The sequence below is a fragment of the Calidris pugnax genome, unplaced genomic scaffold (genome assembly GCF_001431845.1).
Source record: "Calidris pugnax isolate Ruff unplaced genomic scaffold, ASM143184v1 scaffold44, whole genome shotgun sequence".
NCBI lineage: Eukaryota > Metazoa > Chordata > Aves > Charadriiformes > Scolopacidae > Calidris > Calidris pugnax.
Genome location: NW_015094506.1, coordinates 26,285,631 through 26,307,593, shown reverse-complemented (window position 1 = coordinate 26,307,593; position 21,963 = coordinate 26,285,631). Strand labels below are relative to the sequence as shown.

The 21,963-nt window shown below is 42.0% G+C and overlaps 1 protein-coding gene across 1 annotated transcript in view; it reads left to right on the top strand.

Moving 5' to 3' along the window:
• Nucleotides 1–21,963, top strand: part of ANO6 (anoctamin 6) — a 56,432-nt gene that overhangs the window by 28,678 nt on the left and 5,791 nt on the right. The window contains exons 11-18 of the mRNA XM_014963334.1: nt 1,310–1,455; nt 2,941–3,018; nt 4,536–4,761; nt 5,649–5,818; nt 6,342–6,439; nt 9,328–9,458; nt 15,135–15,340; nt 21,418–21,617. Coding sequence (XP_014818820.1) covers nt 1,310–1,455; nt 2,941–3,018; nt 4,536–4,761; nt 5,649–5,818; nt 6,342–6,439; nt 9,328–9,458; nt 15,135–15,340; nt 21,418–21,617 — 1,255 coding nt within the window. The remainder of the gene's footprint in view (nt 1–1,309; nt 1,456–2,940; nt 3,019–4,535; nt 4,762–5,648; nt 5,819–6,341; nt 6,440–9,327; nt 9,459–15,134; nt 15,341–21,417; nt 21,618–21,963) is intronic.

The following is a 21,963-nucleotide window of genomic DNA, read 5'->3' as shown; positions in this document are numbered from 1 at the left end:
TCCCCTTGCTCTGCAGAAGGCAAATGTGATCCTCAGGCCCACCGCCTGGGATGACCTTTGTTCTTCTAAGCATGTAGTCCTTGTGAAAGAGGCCCCTGAGCAATCGGGGGAGGAGGGTTTCTTGGGGTTTTGCCTGTGTGCGGATGGCAAGGTCATCTCACAGCCCAGCCCATGGAGCTTTCTGGTTTTTAAATGCTTCAGTTTGGGGTTTGTTGACCACACCTGATTTTGGAAATAACCTTTAAAATTTGGACTTGTAACTGCATGCCATCAATGTTTCATCATTCAGGATGAGTGGCCAAACTAATAAAAAAAGAACTTTTAGGGTTAATTACTCCCAGACAATGGGAGTAATGAGGAGTGCAGTGACAGGATGCTAACTCCTCCTGGAGGCAGTGCTCACAGAACCATGCCACTCATTTAATCTTAGGATGCACTGTCTTCAGTAGCAAAGCATCAGGGTGCACTGGGGAGTATGGTAGTGACACCCATCATCCTGAACTCCTCCCAGCCTTCTCAGCTGGGTTGGTCATTGCCTCTGTTGCCAGATCTGCCTGCATCATGTCTTGGGCCAAGGTAATGAGTTTGGCTGGATCCATGTCTAGATCCACTTAGACTCCAGTGTACCTGGTTCCCCAGTGCTTCCAGTTGTAGGAGCACAGTCCAGGGAACCGTCTGACCCAGCCCAGGGAGTTTCTAATCTCCAGGCGATGCAAAAAGAGCCACTGCCCCTTCAGAATGATGTTAGCGGAGAAGGAAAGATGGCTTTGTTTCAGCCACTTTACCTGATCCATCATCGGTTCTTGTAGTCTGCAAACTGATAACTTATCCATGCAAAAATTGCAGACTGAATGGGCATGAGCTTTTCCATGTGACAATTTTCGGCATGTTGAGTTTTTCTTTTCTAGAAGTGCTGTGCTCTTCAGCATTTTGTCTTTGCCTATCCAACCAACATGCTTTCTTACACATCCCATGATAAACTTTTTCAAAAGTAGTCTATAATATGAAATCCAAAGTGCTCATATTTTAGCCTTAAGCAGAAAGCAAATAAGTCTACCTGTATTCATTAGCATGCATTTAGACCACTGTTTACCTCAAGTTTCTCTTATTAAATTACATATATATCCAAAGCAATAATTGCATAAAGAAGTAGATCCAGTTATTTTCACCATCACTGTAGCCGATAAGGGTTTTATTCCATGTCTGCAGAAAGCTGTATGGAAAACATGAGCCGCATGTTATAGCCCAGCGGGTCAGGCAGCATCCCACACTCACATGATTTTGCTCACTTTGTTTATCTTCTGGATAGTTACCTTATTTTTGGAGTTTTGGAAGCGACGGCAAGCTGAACTGGAGTACGAATGGGACACAGTTGAATACTTAGAGCAAGAAGAACAAGTTCGCCCAGAATATGAAGCTCGATGCACTCACGTAGTAATGAATGAAATCACACAGGTAAGGAATATTCTGGTAACTGGTGATGGCTACTGCAATACACACACTGTGGGAAGACACTATGAAAATGGTGGATCTGGTCTGGAGCTGTGTAAATCAGCAGTGCTTCTAGGAGAGCTGATAAACTGGCCTGGAAATAGCAAACTTACAAAGAACAGATGTGTGGGAGGGGATTTATACCTAACTGTAGGCACCTTGAAGTAATTGCCTGTTTGAGGAGCTTGCACTGCTGAGGTTCCTGTGTCATAAATAAACAGAAGTAGGCATCGTCCCCAGCTTAGGGGACTAAGTCTACTTTATTAAATCCCCAAGAAATGATTCAGTGTTGCTGCCAGAGGCCAAGATCACAGAGCATTTGCTATCTTTGCCTAAGAATGCATCAGGAAAAAAGGGTGAAATAGAGGGAAAGATGTTACATTGTATATCATGCCAAGGCTGGTTTTTTAACCAAAGATGTTTCTGTTTGAAACATGTATAAATAGGTATTGTTGCTAAGTGCATGTGAATGCAATTGCAATTAATAACAGCAAACTCACAGAGACAAGGATAATCCTCATTTCAATGAAAAAGGATTCATATTTATGAGGATCTTAGTTTAGATCTCTATTTATTATACATTTTGAGTAGCTTTAGCTTCTGTAGCTCACTCCAGCTTAGCCTCACTTTTTAGTATTCTGTATCAATATATTACTCTGGCATATATCAGATCACTCACATTGCTTTCACATCTCATCCACCTTATAATAATGTTTATTAGAGGGCACTTGGAAAGTTTTAAAATTAAATGCTGCTGTTGAAATTATCCTATATAGATCTTCTTTTTATATCTTGTACTACAAAAAAAAAACAAACTGGTTCTGTTTAAAAGCTTATGAACCTATGCCACCCTTAATGCATAAAGTCATAGCTAGAAAGTTCCTTTCAGACAGTTCAAAGAGTAATGAATATACTAAAACATCATGATTTTGATCCTCAGAGATCCTATAAAGACTCAGTGAATTTTCACACCACCATATTGAGGTAGGCATTTTCCCTGGGAAAACCATCCCATTGTTCCTATGGGATAAATTGAGAAATACAGAGATTGGGGAGAAAAATTTTAGTGCCTGCTAATTTTACCCAAGGAGGTTTGAAAGCTAATGACCTTGGATGCCGTAATCAGCCAAGAAGGATGGGTCCATTGAAAAGGACCATGCACCCTATCATAGCTGAAGTCAGTAAGAGCTGAGGATATTCAGCCTCTGTGGAAGTCATTTTTATCTTATAATGGGGAAAAAAAAAAAAAAAGACACATGTAATCAGGCAAGACTTTTGAAATCATGAACAAATGTGAGTTTCCAGGACAACAAAGCAGGAAAGGAAACAAAACCAGAGACTTTGTTCCTTTCTTCTGCCCTCAATATCATAACGGGTTTAATTGCAGCACCCAAAAAATATGAAGAAAAGATTGGGTGCATCCTTGATCTGTTTCTAAATCTTTTACAGCAAGAAGAACATGTGCCATACACTGCCTGTGGGAAGTGCATACGGATGACCTTTTGTACAAGCGCAATCTTCTTCTGGGTAAGTTCTCCTCTTATTCTTTCACCCCGTGAATTCACTTCTCTAGTTAGTGTCTAAAAAAAAAAAAAACCTCCTGAACTGAGCAAAAGGTAACAAAGGAGCAGGTTCAGCTGGATTTCCATTTTATGCATAAACCAAGCCCATAAGGTTATGGAGCCACACGGAGAAGGTAGCTGTAGCCACCAAATACTCATTAGCGTACAGCCAATAGAAAATACATCAATATATCCTGCAGCTGTAGCTTGCAAGTCATGCTGGTGAATGTGGTCTGTTGCTTTTTCCCTCATTATTTTAAGATAAATGTCTTTGCTTTTGAAGGGGGGAGCAGGGGGGAAACTTTGGTTTATGCTTCCCTGCCAGTTTCTATCCTACTTGTTCCAGCTGTTTGCTTCAACATCATGTCTCACAGTCCTGGGCCTCTCGGGTTCTTCGTTTCACTTAACAGAGCAAAGCTGGGCACTCTAATCTTCCAGAGCTGCTGCTTTAATTACAACTAAAACCTGAAAGCAGTCCAGTCACCCATGAAAAAATCCCTAATGCAGTGAGCATGCCCAGAGAGGTCGCCTTGAAAAGCTCGGTGTTTTAGCATGCTGCCTGTCCTCTTCGCCCGTAGCACAAACTGCAGCTGGAAAAGACCTCATCCTAAGTGGCAGGAGACAGATAGGAGATAGAGTGGTGGCTGGCAGCCTGGGAGAACCTAAAAGTTAACACGTCTGAAATACAAAGGAAAGAATGCTGACTTGCTGTTGGATTTAAATAGGCAGAACTTCAGGTTGAAGGGAAGAGATTTGGTCTGGGTTTGTCATTTGTGTTGCTGCACTGTCTTATTATGTGCAGGGAGTGGGGAGGTAGGTGGGTCCATGGCAATTTGCAGAAATAGTGAAAAAAATGTTCCCAGCTCTATGGTTGTCAATCTGAATAATAGCTAGAGAACTAGCAAGAAATAAAAGCAGGAGAAGCAGAAAGAGAGGAGATGGCAAGCAAGATGGGGTGCATGGATCATTTTACAACTCCTGCAGGTTACATGACGGCTTAAAATTAGTCTATTCTTTTGAGGGGTCTGTAGTCTGTAATATTATCATGTGAAAGAGAAGGTACGGCCCCCTCCATAGTCAGTGCCAACTTGCCAGCACATTTCCCATCCTGCCAATTGCCCAATGTCAAAAGAGGGAGATTTCTTCCATCACATGCCTCGAGGCGTAAGATTTGATTACACATCTCATTATCTTTGCTTGCATCGGTGCAAACCTTTTTATTGGTCATAAACCAGACCATCTCTTTTCTTTCCTGCAGATTGACTATGCTGCATGAAAAAAAAAAAGGGGGGGGGCTTCTTTTATGGATTCTAAATTTATTGCCTTCTATCTTATTTGAGCATCCCCTTGCACTTATCTTATGCGATGGAATGACAGGCACACAATGAGTTTCCTTTTGCCTATTGTAAAAAGTATTTCAAACACACTTTTTCCAAAAGCCAGTAGTTCAATATTAACATCTTTCTTGCGTTCCCTTGGCAGATTCTTTTGATTATTGCTTCAGTTATTGGAATCATTGTCTACAGGCTCTCGGTTTTCCTGGTGTTTTCTGCTAAGTTGTCACAGCACATTAACGGAACGGAGGCGATCCGCAAGTACCTGACTCCGCAGACAGCCACTTCAGTAACTGCTTCACTCATCAGCTTTATAGTCATTATGGTTCTCAACATCATCTATGAAAAAGTGGCAATCCTGATTACTGACTTTGGTATGCTGCTGCTGTACCTCAGATAGAAAGTTTGGGTAAAATAGCAAGAAAAAAATGACATTTATATGTATAATAAGAATTCCAACAAATGAGCACCTGTCCCACATATTTCAGAATTCTCCCACTGAATCACACAATACCACCTAGAAACTTTCAAATACACATTTTCTCAATATCAAAGGAATATGGTATTCAGCTCTTTGCCTGAAAACTTGTATAGGCAGCATGAAAGATCAATTGTTTACAGTTTTGTGCTTCTGAAACAGACAAAGCAAAGAAAATTACTATAATAACCAAGCTTTATGAAAACAGATCAGTAAGGCATAACACATTCAATTACATTAGCTTTTGTTTATGGGGAAAATAGCTATTTTCTTGTAAATAAATGAAATAAGGTCACTTTTCCAAAGCTAGATACCATTCCCATGTTATTAAATAGATAAACAGTTGCAAATATTATTATTCTTTATATCCAGGCCATCATCATTAAAGTCGCTATTTTACTTTAGATGTGTGAAGTAGTGCGGTGTTTTAATATAGTTTCATTTAATACTGTTCCATCAGTTCAAAGTGTTACATTTGCATCTTTCCTGAGTGTGCTGGATTTGGGTGCTTTTTTTTTCCCCTGAGTTATCAGAATTTTTGCTTGTTCTTTTTCTTTATTGTCAGAGAAAATGTTCTTTCCTTTTTACAACCCATATAGTTTTAGAATTACCATAATGGTTACAGTATACATGGGGGTTATGTACAATCTAATTTATAATGCTCTCAGTAATATTAAGGAATACAAGGCATACACATACTTTTCCAGCTGAGGCTCTAAAACATCTTGTAGGTTACTTGTAGGTTGGCACATTTATTTTATTATTTTTTTTTTTTAATTGCAGAGCTTCCAAGAACACAGACCGATTATGAAAATAGTCTGACCACAAAGATGTTCTTGTTCCAGTTTGTCAACTACTATTCCTCATGCTTCTACATAGCCTTCTTTAAGGGCAAATTTGTTGGTCACCCTGGAAATCCAGTTTATTGGCTAGGAAAGTACCGCAATGAAGAGGTAAGAATGTATGACAGTGTTTGTTTTAAAACAGCAGGATCCATTAGTCCAGGCATTCTGCTGCAGTTATGCATATTTAAGTTGAGGGTTCAAAAAGTGCTTAGTAACCCCTAGCATAAAAGAATATGACATGCGACCAGTTGGGCTTAGAAATGTATTACACGTACCCAGACAAGCTCCTTTTCCCACGGTCCACCAAACTGCATTGGCACATGAGAAGGGGAGAACATCAGTAGCAGCATTCCTGGTCTGCTGGGTGACCCTCACCTGGTGACAGCAACTTACAGAGCTGCATGATTTCACCTGGCGTTGCACTCTTTCCCTGGTGTCCTTTCAACCTATCATATGTGACCTGGGATTGGCTTTTGCATACCTTGCTGTAAAGGTTTGCCTAAATAGTTGTCTTGTATTGGTCTAAGAAATGTTATCATCATAAACCAGGAATGCATTTTTTTCAATGCTTTGTTCATGCCTGAAAAGTTATTCAACTTCAAAATTTTTTCATGTCTCTCCCAACCTTCAGTGTGATCCAGGTGGATGTCTCCTTGAACTTACAACTCAGCTTGCCATCATAGTAGGAGGTAAAGCAATCTGGAACAACATTCAAGAAGTACTTCTTCCGTAAGTTCAAGCTATTAAGTAATCCATTCTTTCATATTTGAAAGATACTGCTTTTGCTTCATGTGTTCAGGCACTTGGCCACTAAATCTGATAGGCACATATTGTATTCTAAAAGAATGAGAGTAATCTTTTGGGGCCTTTTTAGACAGTTTGGATATTTTCGGTCTGGTAGCTCTGAGCTCCTGTCTCTGTTCTGACTCACTCATTTTAGTTCTAATCAGAAATGCTTCCTTCCTCTGCAAATCAGACCCAATGCTTCAGGCTGGATATTTAAAACTGAGGCAATAAAAGTTCTGAAAGTATTAAACTAAAGACTGTTGCTTAATATTGAGTGGAATTATTTGTTGTTAGACATGAGGCTTTTAATAGTCGTGCATAAGTTACTTATTTAACTAGTTTAGTTTTACAGTCATATTTGATATTCATAGTGCCTACACTTTCTTTTCCATGTTTTAATGTAAACAATAAGCAAATAGCTAACCATGAATGCCCTCCATTTCATTTAGGTTAAGATAGTATCCACAAGTCTGTTCCTTCTCCCTGGATTTGTTCTTTATTTTATGCTGATCAGTGCCTGTTATGTTGTTTGGAGTAGGGAACTCCCAGTTTGCTCATGCCCTCACGAATGCCATGAGCACCAGCCCACAGCATTGTATACCCTTTGGCTGTGGTTCTTTCAAGCCCATGAACTGTGCTTCTTTGCTGCACAGTGACCCCACTTCAAAGCGGGTCATTAATCCTGTGTAGTGTTGAGGCTTGCATGCTCTGCTCTTGAGATACGGTTCCTCCAGACCGCAGTGCTCTGTGTGTGCTGCTGGTTGCAGGATAGACCTGTAGATCTATCTTTCTTTTCAGCCTCTTCTTTTACCTGGGGAAGGGTCGCTAGGTTGAACATGCCTGCAGACGTCAGCTCCAGCCATAGACAGCCGACTCACCCTTCCGTGTACAGAAAATATATTCATCTGACCAGAATTTCTATTTTACTTCCCAGGGGGACAAGTAGCATTTAGGTGTTGGAAATCTGAGTATCACTTCTGGATCTTGTTCTTAACTGTTTTCTCATTTTGCATCTCTGCAAGTATAAAAAGAATCATTTTGGTTTTTAATCTGTTGACAGACATTCACCCTTTTTTTCAACATGGTTCTTTGACTGCTGAAAATGGCTACAGCCAATTCATCAGTTTTCTTAAATTCTCATGCAAGCCTTTCAGATGAGAAGATCAGCCTCACCTCAACCCCTGGGAAGGAGAAGGAACAACTTATCCTGGAAACCATTTCCAGGCATATGAAGGACAAGAAATTCCAGGAGCAGTCAGTATGTATTCACCATGGGGAAGTCAAAGAAAGTTGACTGACCTGCTAACCTTCTATGATGCAATGACTGGCTTAGTAGATGAGGGGAGAGCAGTGGATATTGTCTACCTGGACTTTAGTAAGGCTGTTGACATTGTCTTCCATAAAAACCTTGCAGAGAAGCTATTGAAGTATGGGCTGAATGAACAGACAGTGAGGTGGATTGAAAACTGGCTGAATGGCCAGTCCCAGAGGGTGATGATCAATGGCATGAAGTCTAGTTGGAGGCTAGTCACTAGTAGTGTAACCCAGGGATCACTACTGGGTCCCATCCTGTTTAACATCTTCGTTAGTCATCTGGATGAGGGGACATAGTGCACCCACAGCAAGTCTGCTGATGACACCAAACTGATAAGTCAGAGAGTTGTGCTACCACACAGAGCGACCTTGGCAGGCTGGAGAAATGGGGTCACAAGAACCTGATGGAATTCAACAAGGGGAAGGGCAAAGTCCTGCACTGGGGATGAACAATCCCATGCACCAGTATATGCTGGGGGCCACCCAGTTGGAAAGCAGCTTGGCATAAAAGGAACTGGAGATCCTGGTGAACAACTCAAGTTGAACTTGAGCCAGTAATGTGCCCTTATGGCAAAGAAGGCCAATGATATCTTCAGCTGCATTAGAAGAAGTGTTGCCAGCAGGTGAGGGAGGTGATCCTTCCCCTCTTCTCGGCATCGGGGAGTCCACACCTGGAGTGCTGTATCAAGTTCTGGGCCCACCAGTACAAGAGAGACATGGACTGAAGAAAGTCCAATAAAGGGCCACAAGGATGATGAAAGGACTGCACCACTTCCATTGGAGAGGCTGAGAGAGCTGGATCTGTTCAGCCCAGAGAAGAGAACATTCAAGGTGATCCCATCAATGTGTACAAATTCCTGAAGGGCAAGAGTAAAGAAGAGGGAGACAGACTAATCTCAGTGACTAATGCCCAGTGACAGGACCAGAGGCAATGGGCACAAACTGAAACACAGAAGGCTCCCTCCAAACATAAGAAAACCCCTTTTTACTGTAAAAGTGTCCAAGCACTGGTACAGGTTGCCCAGGGAGGTTGTGGAGGCTCCATCCTTGGAGATATTCAAAAGCTGTCTGGGCACAGTGCTGGGCATCTGGCTCTAGGTGACACTGCCTGGCAAGGAGGGGTTGGACCAGATGACTTCCAGAGGTGATTTCCAACCTCAACCATTCTATTATTCTGTGAATTTTGTAATCAAAAGGAATTCGTCTGTCTAACCACAGGCCTACATTTAACTTGATTTTGTGTTACTTGAATTTTATGTGGTCATTCACCTGTACAACATAAGTATAAATCACTGTGATTCTGATATGTTGCCCTTTCTTATTTATGTTTGTAAATAACTGCTTTCAGGATAAGGCAACAGATGATTCTACTCATATTTGAAGGAAGTTCTCAGTAATTCAATAATTAAATCCACTCTTCAAACCTATAACAGCACAGATGTCATTTTTTTTTCCATTTACTGAACTTTTTAGGTTATTTTACCAATGTTAGTGGTCTTTTTCTCCCTGGCTGATAGTTGGGTTAAGAATCTAATCGGAAGATGCGGTGCAGCTGCTCGATCAGAAAAAGTTGTTCCACGCTGGGAACAGGACTACCACCTGCAGCCCGTTGGAAAACTTGGACTGTTTTATGAATATCTTGAAATGGGTAAGTAACAATTCAGTTCAGATTCATTATCACTGCTGGGTATAAACATGCTCTAAAGAAAATCTTTGTACAAGCAGTGCTTAATAAATGTATAGACAGGGGACATGAATGTTTTCCCAAGAGAAGTTTTGATGAGCTATGCTGGGCCATCTTGTCTAGACCAGGCTTTTGCCAAGAAAGGCTGGCTCAGATGATCCTTGAGGTCCCTTCCAATCTGGTAGTCTATGGTTCCATGAGCACAGAATTCTTTGCAAGCTTTTGTTAAGCTGCTAAGCCTCAATTCAATTTATAACTAGGAAACAGCACATGATTGTCCAAGGAAGAGAACTGCTGCTTCTTTGCCCCATTCTCTGAGAAATGCATCCAGGAGGCAGACCACTACCATGTTCTGATGTTGTGCAGCAGAGCCCCGTGTCAGACTGCTCTGCTAGGGACTGCAGTCGCCAGGACTTGTCACTGGTTTCATGGGAGCTGGCCGATCTCCAATTTATTGCCACCATTCATCCTGTCACAGCATTGCCAGCATACGTGTTGCAGCACCTGGACACCAATAAGACAGTTGTTAATTCAGGCTTTCCAGCACAGCACTGAGACAGACAGTCATTAGATTTCCAAGTCTTCATGATGAAGACATAAGAAAGAAAAGGGTGTTTAAATATCTAGAGTGGTTCCTCTTGGTGTGTTGCAACTTGTAACATTTTCCTGTTCCCTCCACCTGGCAGGTTTTGTCAGTGCTATTGCACTCCTATCTTCTCATACAGAGGATTCACTGGGAACTCAGCTACTCAGAGGGTGATGATCAATGGCATGAAGTCTAGTTGGAGGCTAGTCACTAGTAGTGTAACCCAGGGATCACTACTGGGTCCCATCCTGTTTAACATCTTCGTTAGTCATCTGGATGAGGGGACATAGTGCACCCACAGCAAGTCTGCTGATGACACCAAACTGATAAGTCAGAGAGTTGTGCTACCACACAGAGCGACCTTGGCAGGCTGGAGAAATGGGGTCACAAGAACCTGATGGAATTCAACAAGGGGAAGGGCAAAGTCCTGCACTGGGGATGAACAATCCCATGCACCAGTATATGCTGGGGGCCACCCAGTTGGAAAGCAGCTTGGCATAAAAGGAACTGGAGATCCTGGTGAACAACTCAAGTTGAACTTGAGCCAGTAATGTGCCCTTATGGCAAAGAAGGCCAATGATATCTTCAGCTGCATTAGAAGAAGTGTTGCCAGCAGGTGAGGGAGGTGATCCTTCCCCTCTTCTCGGCATCGGGGAGTCCACACCTGGAGTGCTGTATCAAGTTCTGGGCCCACCAGTACAAGAGAGACATGGACTGAAGAAAGTCCAATAAAGGGCCACAAGGATGATGAAAGGACTGCACCACTTCCATTGGAGAGGCTGAGAGAGCTGGATCTGTTCAGCCCAGAGAAGAGAACATTCAAGGTGATCCCATCAATGTGTACAAATTCCTGAAGGGCAAGAGTAAAGAAGAGGGAGACAGACTAATCTCAGTGACTAATGCCCAGTGACAGGACCAGAGGCAATGGGCACAAACTGAAACACAGAAGGCTCCCTCCAAACATAAGAAAACCCCTTTTTACTGTAAAAGTGTCCAAGCACTGGTACAGGTTGCCCAGGGAGGTTGTGGAGGCTCCATCCTTGGAGATATTCAAAAGCTGTCTGGGCACAGTGCTGGGCATCTGGCTCTAGGTGACACTGCCTGGCAAGGAGGGGTTGGACCAGATGACTTCCAGAGGTGATTTCCAACCTCAACCATTCTATTATTCTGTGAATTTTGTAATCAAAAGGAATTCGTCTGTCTAACCACAGGCCTACATTTAACTTGATTTTGTGTTACTTGAATTTTATGTGGTCATTCACCTGTACAACATAAGTATAAATCACTGTGATTCTGATATGTTGCCCTTTCTTATTTATGTTTGTAAATAACTGCTTTCAGGATAAGGCAACAGATGATTCTACTCATATTTGAAGGAAGTTCTCAGTAATTCAATAATTAAATCCACTCTTCAAACCTATAACAGCACAGATGTCATTTTTTTTTCCATTTACTGAACTTTTTAGGTTATTTTACCAATGTTAGTGGTCTTTTTCTCCCTGGCTGATAGTTGGGTTAAGAATCTAATCGGAAGATGCGGTGCAGCTGCTCGATCAGAAAAAGTTGTTCCACGCTGGGAACAGGACTACCACCTGCAGCCCGTTGGAAAACTTGGACTGTTTTATGAATATCTTGAAATGGGTAAGTAACAATTCAGTTCAGATTCATTATCACTGCTGGGTATAAACATGCTCTAAAGAAAATCTTTGTACAAGCAGTGCTTAATAAATGTATAGACAGGGGACATGAATGTTTTCCCAAGAGAAGTTTTGATGAGCTATGCTGGGCCATCTTGTCTAGACCAGGCTTTTGCCAAGAAAGGCTGGCTCAGATGATCCTTGAGGTCCCTTCCAATCTGGTAGTCTATGGTTCCATGAGCACAGAATTCTTTGCAAGCTTTTGTTAAGCTGCTAAGCCTCAATTCAATTTATAACTAGGAAACAGCACATGATTGTCCAAGGAAGAGAACTGCTGCTTCTTTGCCCCATTCTCTGAGAAATGCATCCAGGAGGCAGACCACTACCATGTTCTGATGTTGTGCAGCAGAGCCCCGTGTCAGACTGCTCTGCTAGGGACTGCAGTCGCCAGGACTTGTCACTGGTTTCATGGGAGCTGGCCGATCTCCAATTTATTGCCACCATTCATCCTGTCACAGCATTGCCAGCATACGTGTTGCAGCACCTGGACACCAATAAGACAGTTGTTAATTCAGGCTTTCCAGCACAGCACTGAGACAGACAGTCATTAGATTTCCAAGTCTTCATGATGAAGACATAAGAAAGAAAAGGGTGTTTAAATATCTAGAGTGGTTCCTCTTGGTGTGTTGCAACTTGTAACATTTTCCTGTTCCCTCCACCTGGCAGGTTTTGTCAGTGCTATTGCACTCCTATCTTCTCATACAGAGGATTCACTGGGAACTCAGCTACTCTAGAGGGTGATGATCAATGGCATGAAGTCTAGTTGGAGGCTAGTCACTAGTAGTGTAACCCAGGGATCACTACTGGGTCCCATCCTGTTTAACATCTTCGTTAGTCATCTGGATGAGGGGACATAGTGCACCCACAGCAAGTCTGCTGATGACACCAAACTGATAAGTCAGAGAGTTGTGCTACCACACAGAGCGACCTTGGCAGGCTGGAGAAATGGGGTCACAAGAACCTGATGGAATTCAACAAGGGGAAGGGCAAAGTCCTGCACTGGGGATGAACAATCCCATGCACCAGTATATGCTGGGGGCCACCCAGTTGGAAAGCAGCTTGGCATAAAAGGAACTGGAGATCCTGGTGAACAACTCAAGTTGAACTTGAGCCAGTAATGTGCCCTTATGGCAAAGAAGGCCAATGATATCTTCAGCTGCATTAGAAGAAGTGTTGCCAGCAGGTGAGGGAGGTGATCCTTCCCCTCTTCTCGGCATCGGGGAGTCCACACCTGGAGTGCTGTATCAAGTTCTGGGCCCACCAGTACAAGAGAGACATGGACTGAAGAAAGTCCAATAAAGGGCCACAAGGATGATGAAAGGACTGCACCACTTCCATTGGAGAGGCTGAGAGAGCTGGATCTGTTCAGCCCAGAGAAGAGAACATTCAAGGTGATCCCATCAATGTGTACAAATTCCTGAAGGGCAAGAGTAAAGAAGAGGGAGACAGACTAATCTCAGTGACTAATGCCCAGTGACAGGACCAGAGGCAATGGGCACAAACTGAAACACAGAAGGCTCCCTCCAAACATAAGAAAACCCCTTTTTACTGTAAAAGTGTCCAAGCACTGGTACAGGTTGCCCAGGGAGGTTGTGGAGGCTCCATCCTTGGAGATATTCAAAAGCTGTCTGGGCACAGTGCTGGGCATCTGGCTCTAGGTGACACTGCCTGGCAAGGAGGGGTTGGACCAGATGACTTCCAGAGGTGATTCTCAGTGACTAATGCCCAGTGACAGGACCAGAGGCAATGGGCACAAACTGAAACACAGAAGGCTCCCTCCAAACATAAGAAAACCCCTTTTTACTGTAAAAGTGTCCAAGCACTGGTACAGGTTGCCCAGGGAGGTTGTGGAGGCTCCATCCTTGGAGATATTCAAAAGCTGTCTGGGCACAGTGCTGGGCATCTGGCTCTAGGTGACACTGCCTGGCAAGGAGGGGTTGGACCAGATGACTTCCAGAGGTGATTTCCAACCTCAACCATTCTATTATTCTGTGAATTTTGTAATCAAAAGGAATTCGTCTGTCTAACCACAGGCCTACATTTAACTTGATTTTGTGTTACTTGAATTTTATGTGGTCATTCACCTGTACAACATAAGTATAAATCACTGTGATTCTGATATGTTGCCCTTTCTTATTTATGTTTGTAAATAACTGCTTTCAGGATAAGGCAACAGATGATTCTACTCATATTTGAAGGAAGTTCTCAGTAATTCAATAATTAAATCCACTCTTCAAACCTATAACAGCACAGATGTCATTTTTTTTTCCATTTACTGAACTTTTTAGGTTATTTTACCAATGTTAGTGGTCTTTTTCTCCCTGGCTGATAGTTGGGTTAAGAATCTAATCGGAAGATGCGGTGCAGCTGCTCGATCAGAAAAAGTTGTTCCACGCTGGGAACAGGACTACCACCTGCAGCCCGTTGGAAAACTTGGACTGTTTTATGAATATCTTGAAATGGGTAAGTAACAATTCAGTTCAGATTCATTATCACTGCTGGGTATAAACATGCTCTAAAGAAAATCTTTGTACAAGCAGTGCTTAATAAATGTATAGACAGGGGACATGAATGTTTTCCCAAGAGAAGTTTTGATGAGCTATGCTGGGCCATCTTGTCTAGACCAGGCTTTTGCCAAGAAAGGCTGGCTCAGATGATCCTTGAGGTCCCTTCCAATCTGGTAGTCTATGGTTCCATGAGCACAGAATTCTTTGCAAGCTTTTGTTAAGCTGCTAAGCCTCAATTCAATTTATAACTAGGAAACAGCACATGATTGTCCAAGGAAGAGAACTGCTGCTTCTTTGCCCCATTCTCTGAGAAATGCATCCAGGAGGCAGACCACTACCATGTTCTGATGTTGTGCAGCAGAGCCCCGTGTCAGACTGCTCTGCTAGGGACTGCAGTCGCCAGGACTTGTCACTGGTTTCATGGGAGCTGGCCGATCTCCAATTTATTGCCACCATTCATCCTGTCACAGCATTGCCAGCATACGTGTTGCAGCACCTGGACACCAATAAGACAGTTGTTAATTCAGGCTTTCCAGCACAGCACTGAGACAGACAGTCATTAGATTTCCAAGTCTTCATGATGAAGACATAAGAAAGAAAAGGGTGTTTAAATATCTAGAGTGGTTCCTCTTGGTGTGTTGCAACTTGTAACATTTTCCTGTTCCCTCCACCTGGCAGGTTTTGTCAGTGCTATTGCACTCCTATCTTCTCATACAGAGGATTCACTGGGAACTCAGCTACTCTTGTCTCTCTCTCCCACAGTTTGAATATATAAAGTATATGTGCTCCTATATGCTTCTCTGCAGTAAGTGAAAGCCTCATTAATGTATGTGACCTCTCCCTTTGACAGTTATACAGTTTGGCTTTGTCACTCTCTTTGTGGCGTCATTCCCTCTGGCTCCTCTTCTGGCTCTTATTAACAACATGTTGGAAATCCGGTTGGACGCGTGGAAGCTGACGACCCAGTTCAGGCGCATGGTTCCACAGAAGGCACAGGACATCGGCGCCTGGCAGCCCATCATGCAAGGCATAGCCATTCTGGCCGTGGTCACCAACGTAAGTACTGCGCCAACAACTGCAAAAGGTGAAATGTCTTCACTGCAGGTGTCACATCCAAGCATGGGAATGCCACGTGTGGCAATGGAGCACTTCAGTGATCCTAAATGAATTACGAGCATCAGTCCCTTAAGGACCCTTAAGATCCCTTCTTGTCCAGGATGAGAGGAAATAGCCTCAAGTTGCGCCAGGGAAGGATCAAATTGGATATTACAAAAAATTTTTACACTGAAAGGGTTTTTAAGCATTGGAATGGGCTGCCCAGGGAAGTGGTTGAGGCACCATCCCTGCAGATATGCAAAAGACGGGTTGACATAGTGCTTACAGACATGGTTTAGTGCTGGTTTTTATCAGAGTTAGGTTGATGGTTGGACTAGGTGATCTTAAAGGTCCTTTCCAGCCTTGACAATTCTATGATATTATGACTTCAGCCCCAGTGAAACAGCCTCTCAGGTACTTTCCAGACATTTTGGAAACAAAATAAGGCTAGTGTCTAAAACATTTTATCTAAAGAAAAGAAATTTTATTTAGAGTTGCCAGAATCTTCAAAAAATCCATTACATATGAAGACTATAGTGCATCTTTCCTGAAATTATAGCTCATAATACAGAGATCTTTTCAAACAGTCTACGGCTAAATGCGTTAATTTTGAAAAAATTAGGTTGCAGCTTAGCAAATTTATAATTGATTGTTGTTTCTAATTGTTACAATTGTTATGGTCAATGCCTTAGTATTTTAATTTGGCTTTAAGCAGTTTTGTACTTAAAACAGAAATTCAGCTTCTTTTGTGCATACTTAAAAATACAATGTGTCCTCAAAATTGCAGCAGTTATATTTTGAGATCAGAATGAATTTTCTGAGAATTTGCAAATTAATCTGTTTTTCAGTTGGATTTAAAATTAATTTTAAAATAATTTCTTTAAAATACTTAGGAAAAAAGAAAATTTTTTTCTGATGAATATACTCCTAACAATGAAATTCAGACCTTGCAAATTTCCCATATCATTGATTCACCATGTTCTTATACGTAGGCTGCATTGCAGGGAGAAAAATAATCCATTGGACTTTACCACAGTGAATTCCTTGATTGCTTGTTCTTAAACAGCAGCTAATATGTATTATCTTTCAAAAAATTCCCACTGCAGGCCATTCTCAAAACAGAGGTGACCACTGATTTCCTCTGCAGTGACCGTAACACCACAGACTGTCCATGGTTAATAGCCTTTTTCAACAGGGTCACCCTTTTCTGCTGTTGTCAGTGAGAATAGGGATCCCTTCTGTTAAATATAGTCATTTCCTCCAGGACCACGTCCTTGCAGTAACAGCACCCCATTGCACTCAGTAGAAGTTTCTGGAGAAAGCAGTTGAGCCTAAAAACAAGAGTTCATCTTAGCTCAAGCTTTCACAGGAGGCTCTGTCTCTTTTGAGAATGGTAGACTTTGAGTAAGAGGAGGGAGATAGAGCTGAGCACTCTACCATAGATACTAACCCAATAGTTAGGGTTTAGTTATTTCAAGTAAAAGACCAGTTCAAATTTACATGAGGGCATGAACTTATTTTCCTGTATCTCAGGCGTCTTCTGTAGTTATGAGGTACTCGGCTGTTCTGGTGTCTCAACCTCAGGGGTTCTGCTTCTCAGAAATAATGGGACAAGTTTGCTCATTTTCTCTTCCCACACCCTGTGTGTCCCTGTGTATTCCTCTCCCTTTTTTTCCTCGCTTTAAAAAGTCTTTTTTTTGCCCCTGAAAGAAGGGGGGCCCTGTTTTTGAAGAAAGGGAAGATGAGCTTCCATGACCTATTGGGTTATCATCTTCTCAGTAGCTTGTTTTCATTATTTTGAGTGTTGGAGGTGGTACCATATAGAAACAGGGGTCCAGGGTGGATTTCAATTATTAGGAAAATTTTATATATCAGCCTCAGCTATCAGATGTATTTTCAGGTATTCAAAGGCCTCTCAGAATGGCCATTATTCTTGTTCAGAACTTTATTTCCCACTGTAGAAATTCAGCAGGTATGGTAAACATAGCTAGGATGTAGAGAGGAGGCTCAGGAGAACATAAAGGCAGAAAATTAAGCACAGAGAAATGATGGAAGAAGAAAGGGAACTTGAGGGTGGAAAATTTAGAAGAGTGTGAGGGAGACAGCAAGATTGAGAATATGCTCCAGCTGTTTTGCACTGCTCTGCTGAGGCAAACCAAACATAAACCCAGCTGTTCCATAGGCATATGAAACATCCAAGGCCTACTATTAAAACTGATGTTAAAATCTAAAACAAAAGCCATGCAACTTTGGTAACACATTCCAGATTTTTAGAAATGTCAGGTGGTACTGGAGACACCTTTGGGGACTTCTGGTTTAGTGCTTGTGGAAAAAATTGTTAATGATAACTCTCCCAGCAAATGATGCAAATCCCAACAGATAATGCAAATTCCCAGATGAAGCTTAGCTAGAAGTAGAGACAACATTTTTGGTGCATCCATATCCTCTTTTGAACTATGCTGCTAGAAAACTTATAAAATAAAAGCAAAAAACATTTATGGTGCCATGGAAGAAAAACAAATGTGATACTATTGGAGAAGCTAGCAGTCTTTCCTAGATAATCCAGCTGGATTTTATAATACCACTATGAAATAAAAAGTTGAATATACGTCTTAAGATTACTTTAAAATATTGTATGAGAAACTTAGTCATAGTCCTTATGATATTCAGGGCAGAGTTAAAGTGGCTTTCTCCTTATGTGCCATATCCCTCAAAGCATCGCTGAAACCATGGGAGTCCTCAAAGTGTATTGACAGCTTGGTTTTACTCTCTGTCCTCCTTGACAGGCACTCAATCCCGGTGTTCACGTGACTGTTAATTGCAGGCATGTTTCTTTTAAAGTCACCCTGTTTGGAGGTGCCACGTGCTAGATACAGCTAATGTCAGTGGGAACGAAGTGCATTTGCCACTGACATGGGTGGGGTTATTAGCACATGAGGGGCACAGCGTCAGAGACTGCCATGTTCAAAAGGCCCTGCTGCAGGTGTTGTGAGGATCTCAAAGAGATCAGAGTGTTTCTTGCTTATGAAGTGTGGGCTATAAAGCCAAACACTAGATCAAATGCTAAAAGCTGTTTTCTTCCTTTAAGTATGTTTTTTTCTGGTTTGACATCCAGCGTCTAGTATAAGTCACCAGTCTTTCCTTTCCCATCCTTGCCTTGATGCTTCCTCAGTACGCAGAAAGTGTTTCTTCTTTTCTGCGTGACTTGTGATTTGACTCGGGTAGTGTATCATTTCCTGCTGCATACATTACCTTTGTAACACTTGCTAGTAACTTGCAAGCAACTTTTACCCAAAACTATTAGTTTTGCGTCTGGCCACTCAGGCCCTGGACTTGCTGTTGCATGATACCAAAGCATCTGTTGTTCATTTGAAGACTGATTTTAATTAGTTATGGTAAAAATGGAAAACTGTGTTCAGCAAAGCTTGGGAAGCAGAGAATGTGCTATTTGTTTGTAGTTCTCCAGTGCAATACCCTAAAATGCAGACCATAATTCAGGAGGAAAAAAAGGTTTTTCCTTTGAGAGGATGCCGGAGGATTAGCTTTCGTATTTCTGTCTTTGCAGCTCTCTGGAGCACATCTGGAGATCATTCCGAGAGAGGGAGGAGAGTGGGATAGGATTCAGATTTAGGATGATGAGAGATCTGGGGCCTTGCAAAAAAAATTCACTAAGAGCAAATATTAAGTTGTGTAAATACCATATGCCAGCATCTTTCTAAATGATACACAGAAGCAGCATCAAACTCATTTGGTCTAAAGGGAGAAGGGATTTTTTTGCCTTACTGTTCAGTTGCTATTGGTTCGTTTACGGTCTGACTGGATGAGCTAATGAACAGAATGAAATTATATGTAACTAAAACTCTCTGTGCTTGTACTTCAGTTAAAAACAGAGTAATTTAGGTGTGAGGTCTTCTCCCTGCAACTGAAGGGCATAGTAATATATATTTCTTTTCCGCCAAAAACACCTACTCTGCGTGTAAATATAAACAACACATAATTTTCACTTCATTGCATACTGGCATGTAATCCTTAAAAACAGTTTTTAAAAGTGCATGCCAACTACACTTGTTTTAAGCCAAAGTACAGTACCAAAAAAAAAAATCTTATCCTTGAAAATTCTAGATGAGTTTATTTTAGTCTTAGGACGCCTCCCTTTTCTTTCTCACCAGCCAAATTAACTTTCTCTCAGCTAAACTCAATTGTAACAATATTCTGGAAAATCAAATATAGATTTTGGACCATGATCTCAATCTCAAGTCTTGTTTTCAGTGTTTAACATTTGGCAGTGGTGCTACTTGAGGTGGGATGGGCCTTGCACACTTTTCAACTCCTTGCCCTTTCCCTTCCCTGTCTTTTCCCCTTGTTGCTGTCTCCAGTGTTGTGCTGGCACCAGCACTTTGGCAGACACAGGATGGACCAGGTCAGGGAGTGGATCCAGCTGCAATTCCCAGCTGGATCAGTGCCATGGACTGATCTGCTGCACAGCTGCATGGATGCATGAGTGAACTGCCAAGGGCACAGGCAGGAGGGAGGGTGGTTGTTTTATCTAGCACTGCCACCAAAGTGTTGTTTGAGGAACTGTAGAAGAGATGGCTGTGGTTTTTTTACACCTTTTTCCTCCCTCCCTGTCCCTTTTTTTCAACTATTACAAATACCTCCTCAGGTTGGGTCTGTCTTGCTGGGAATGCTGCACCAAGGTGGACAATTTTTGTCCCATGCCCTGAAAATAAGGAAATACAGAGGGCATGAATCAGTGACTGACATGAAGGAGAATAAAATACAGATATTAACCAGGTCTTATGTTCCTCTGTTACCCACTACTGCTTAACTTTGCCACTTCCTCTGCCCCAAATATTTCCTATAGCTTTTTTCTGCCCCTCGTATGCATCTCTGCCTAAACCTCCCACCCCCCGATCCCAGTAGCTCCCTACTTCACACCTATCTCCTCCATGTCTCTGCCCTGGTTCTTTGCATCCGTGTGGTGGAGTGTGGGGTTTTTTTTCCCTGCCAGGGAACAAAAGAGTTCTCTTTCAGCCCTGGAGTGCAGCTCATTGCTCCTTCCCAGGTGCTGGACACCAGAGACACCCGTCCTCATGAGCTGGCTGGGCAGCCTCTTGCTAGGCACTCAGCTGCAGATCTTGCCAGTGGAAAGTCTTCCTCACAGGGGAACCTTTTGAATTTGCAATAGCAGGGGAGGAGATTGGCTAACATAGTTAGCCCGTCCTCCACAATAGGATGTTTTGGGAAGTTTATGAGTTTAGAGAAGACTTCCCACAACAAACCCACGGATCCAATTTCCTACCCAGTTTGTGACTTAGCAGACTGAGTAGGACAGGGACTCTCTTGGGAGCAAGATAAAAACAAATGGTCACGTCATATGTAAAACAGCACTATGCAGCTGCTACTAAAAAAATTATCTTGGCATCAAGAGCAGTTTCTACATGTACTGACATTGAAACTTATGAGGCAACAACTGCCAGGATGAATTTGGGCTGGCTAACACCTCAGAAAGAGCGGGATGTTTCTGGGGTCAGCTACATATATAATTTATTTAATTCCTTTACTCAAACCTCAGGGTTCCTGCTGAAATTTAATTTTCTATTTCTGAAGGACTCTTCTGTTGTTTCCATGAGTTTCATCAGGCAGGATTTCTTTAAGCATCTCATAAGTACATCTGATAGCAAGCACGTTTGCTGAAGGTTACCTTAGAGTACTTTAAGGTGATTTTGCCTGCTGACCTCCACTGCATGCTTATGAGGAAAGAAGTATATTATAGTATAACTTTTTTAAGGCATCCAGCAGAGCTAGCGTAATTTCAAAACCATACAGAGTACACATTCCAGAAAGAGATTGTTTTATGCCTGTGAGTGGCTACGTGCTCATTTACAGAGGGAACCACTGACTGGAAAAGTACATATTTTCTATTTTTAGCTCATACTGTAACTTGTGAGATACTAAGTATATGGCAAAGCCATGCATATTAAGGCTTATTTCTTAAATACTGCTCTGCTTTTTTGTCTTCTTTCTCTGAAATGCAGGCTATGATCATCGCTTTTACATCTGACATGATTCCTCGTCTGGTTTATTACTGGTCCTTTTCAGTCCCTCCTTATGGGAGTCACAGCAGCCACACTATGAAAGGGTATATAAACAGTACACTTTCTGTCTTCAATATATCAGACTTCAAGAATGCAAGCAAGCCATTTTCCCCTTGGTTTGGGAACCAAACGACGTGCAGGCAAGTGTCAAATAACCATTCTTTTCCAAAGACAAAAAGAAATATGATTTTTTAAATATCTAAATCATATAATTCAGTTGACAATACCCAGTAAGAAATGTTAAAACACAATAAAAGGGAGAACTGAGTGGGAGTATTCGCCCGTAAGTTTGTGCTATGCAGAAAATTCCTATTTTCTTTTGTTTTTCTCATAATAGATAGGCTTTCAACAAAAGTAATTTAAAAGTTTTAGAAGTAATTCTTAAAACAGTGGCAAAAAAAAAAAAAAAAAAAGGACAAAGAAAAAAGTCTTTCGATCAGTGCGCTCCGTTCCCACTGCTAGTTGCCATCTAATTTCAATTCCACA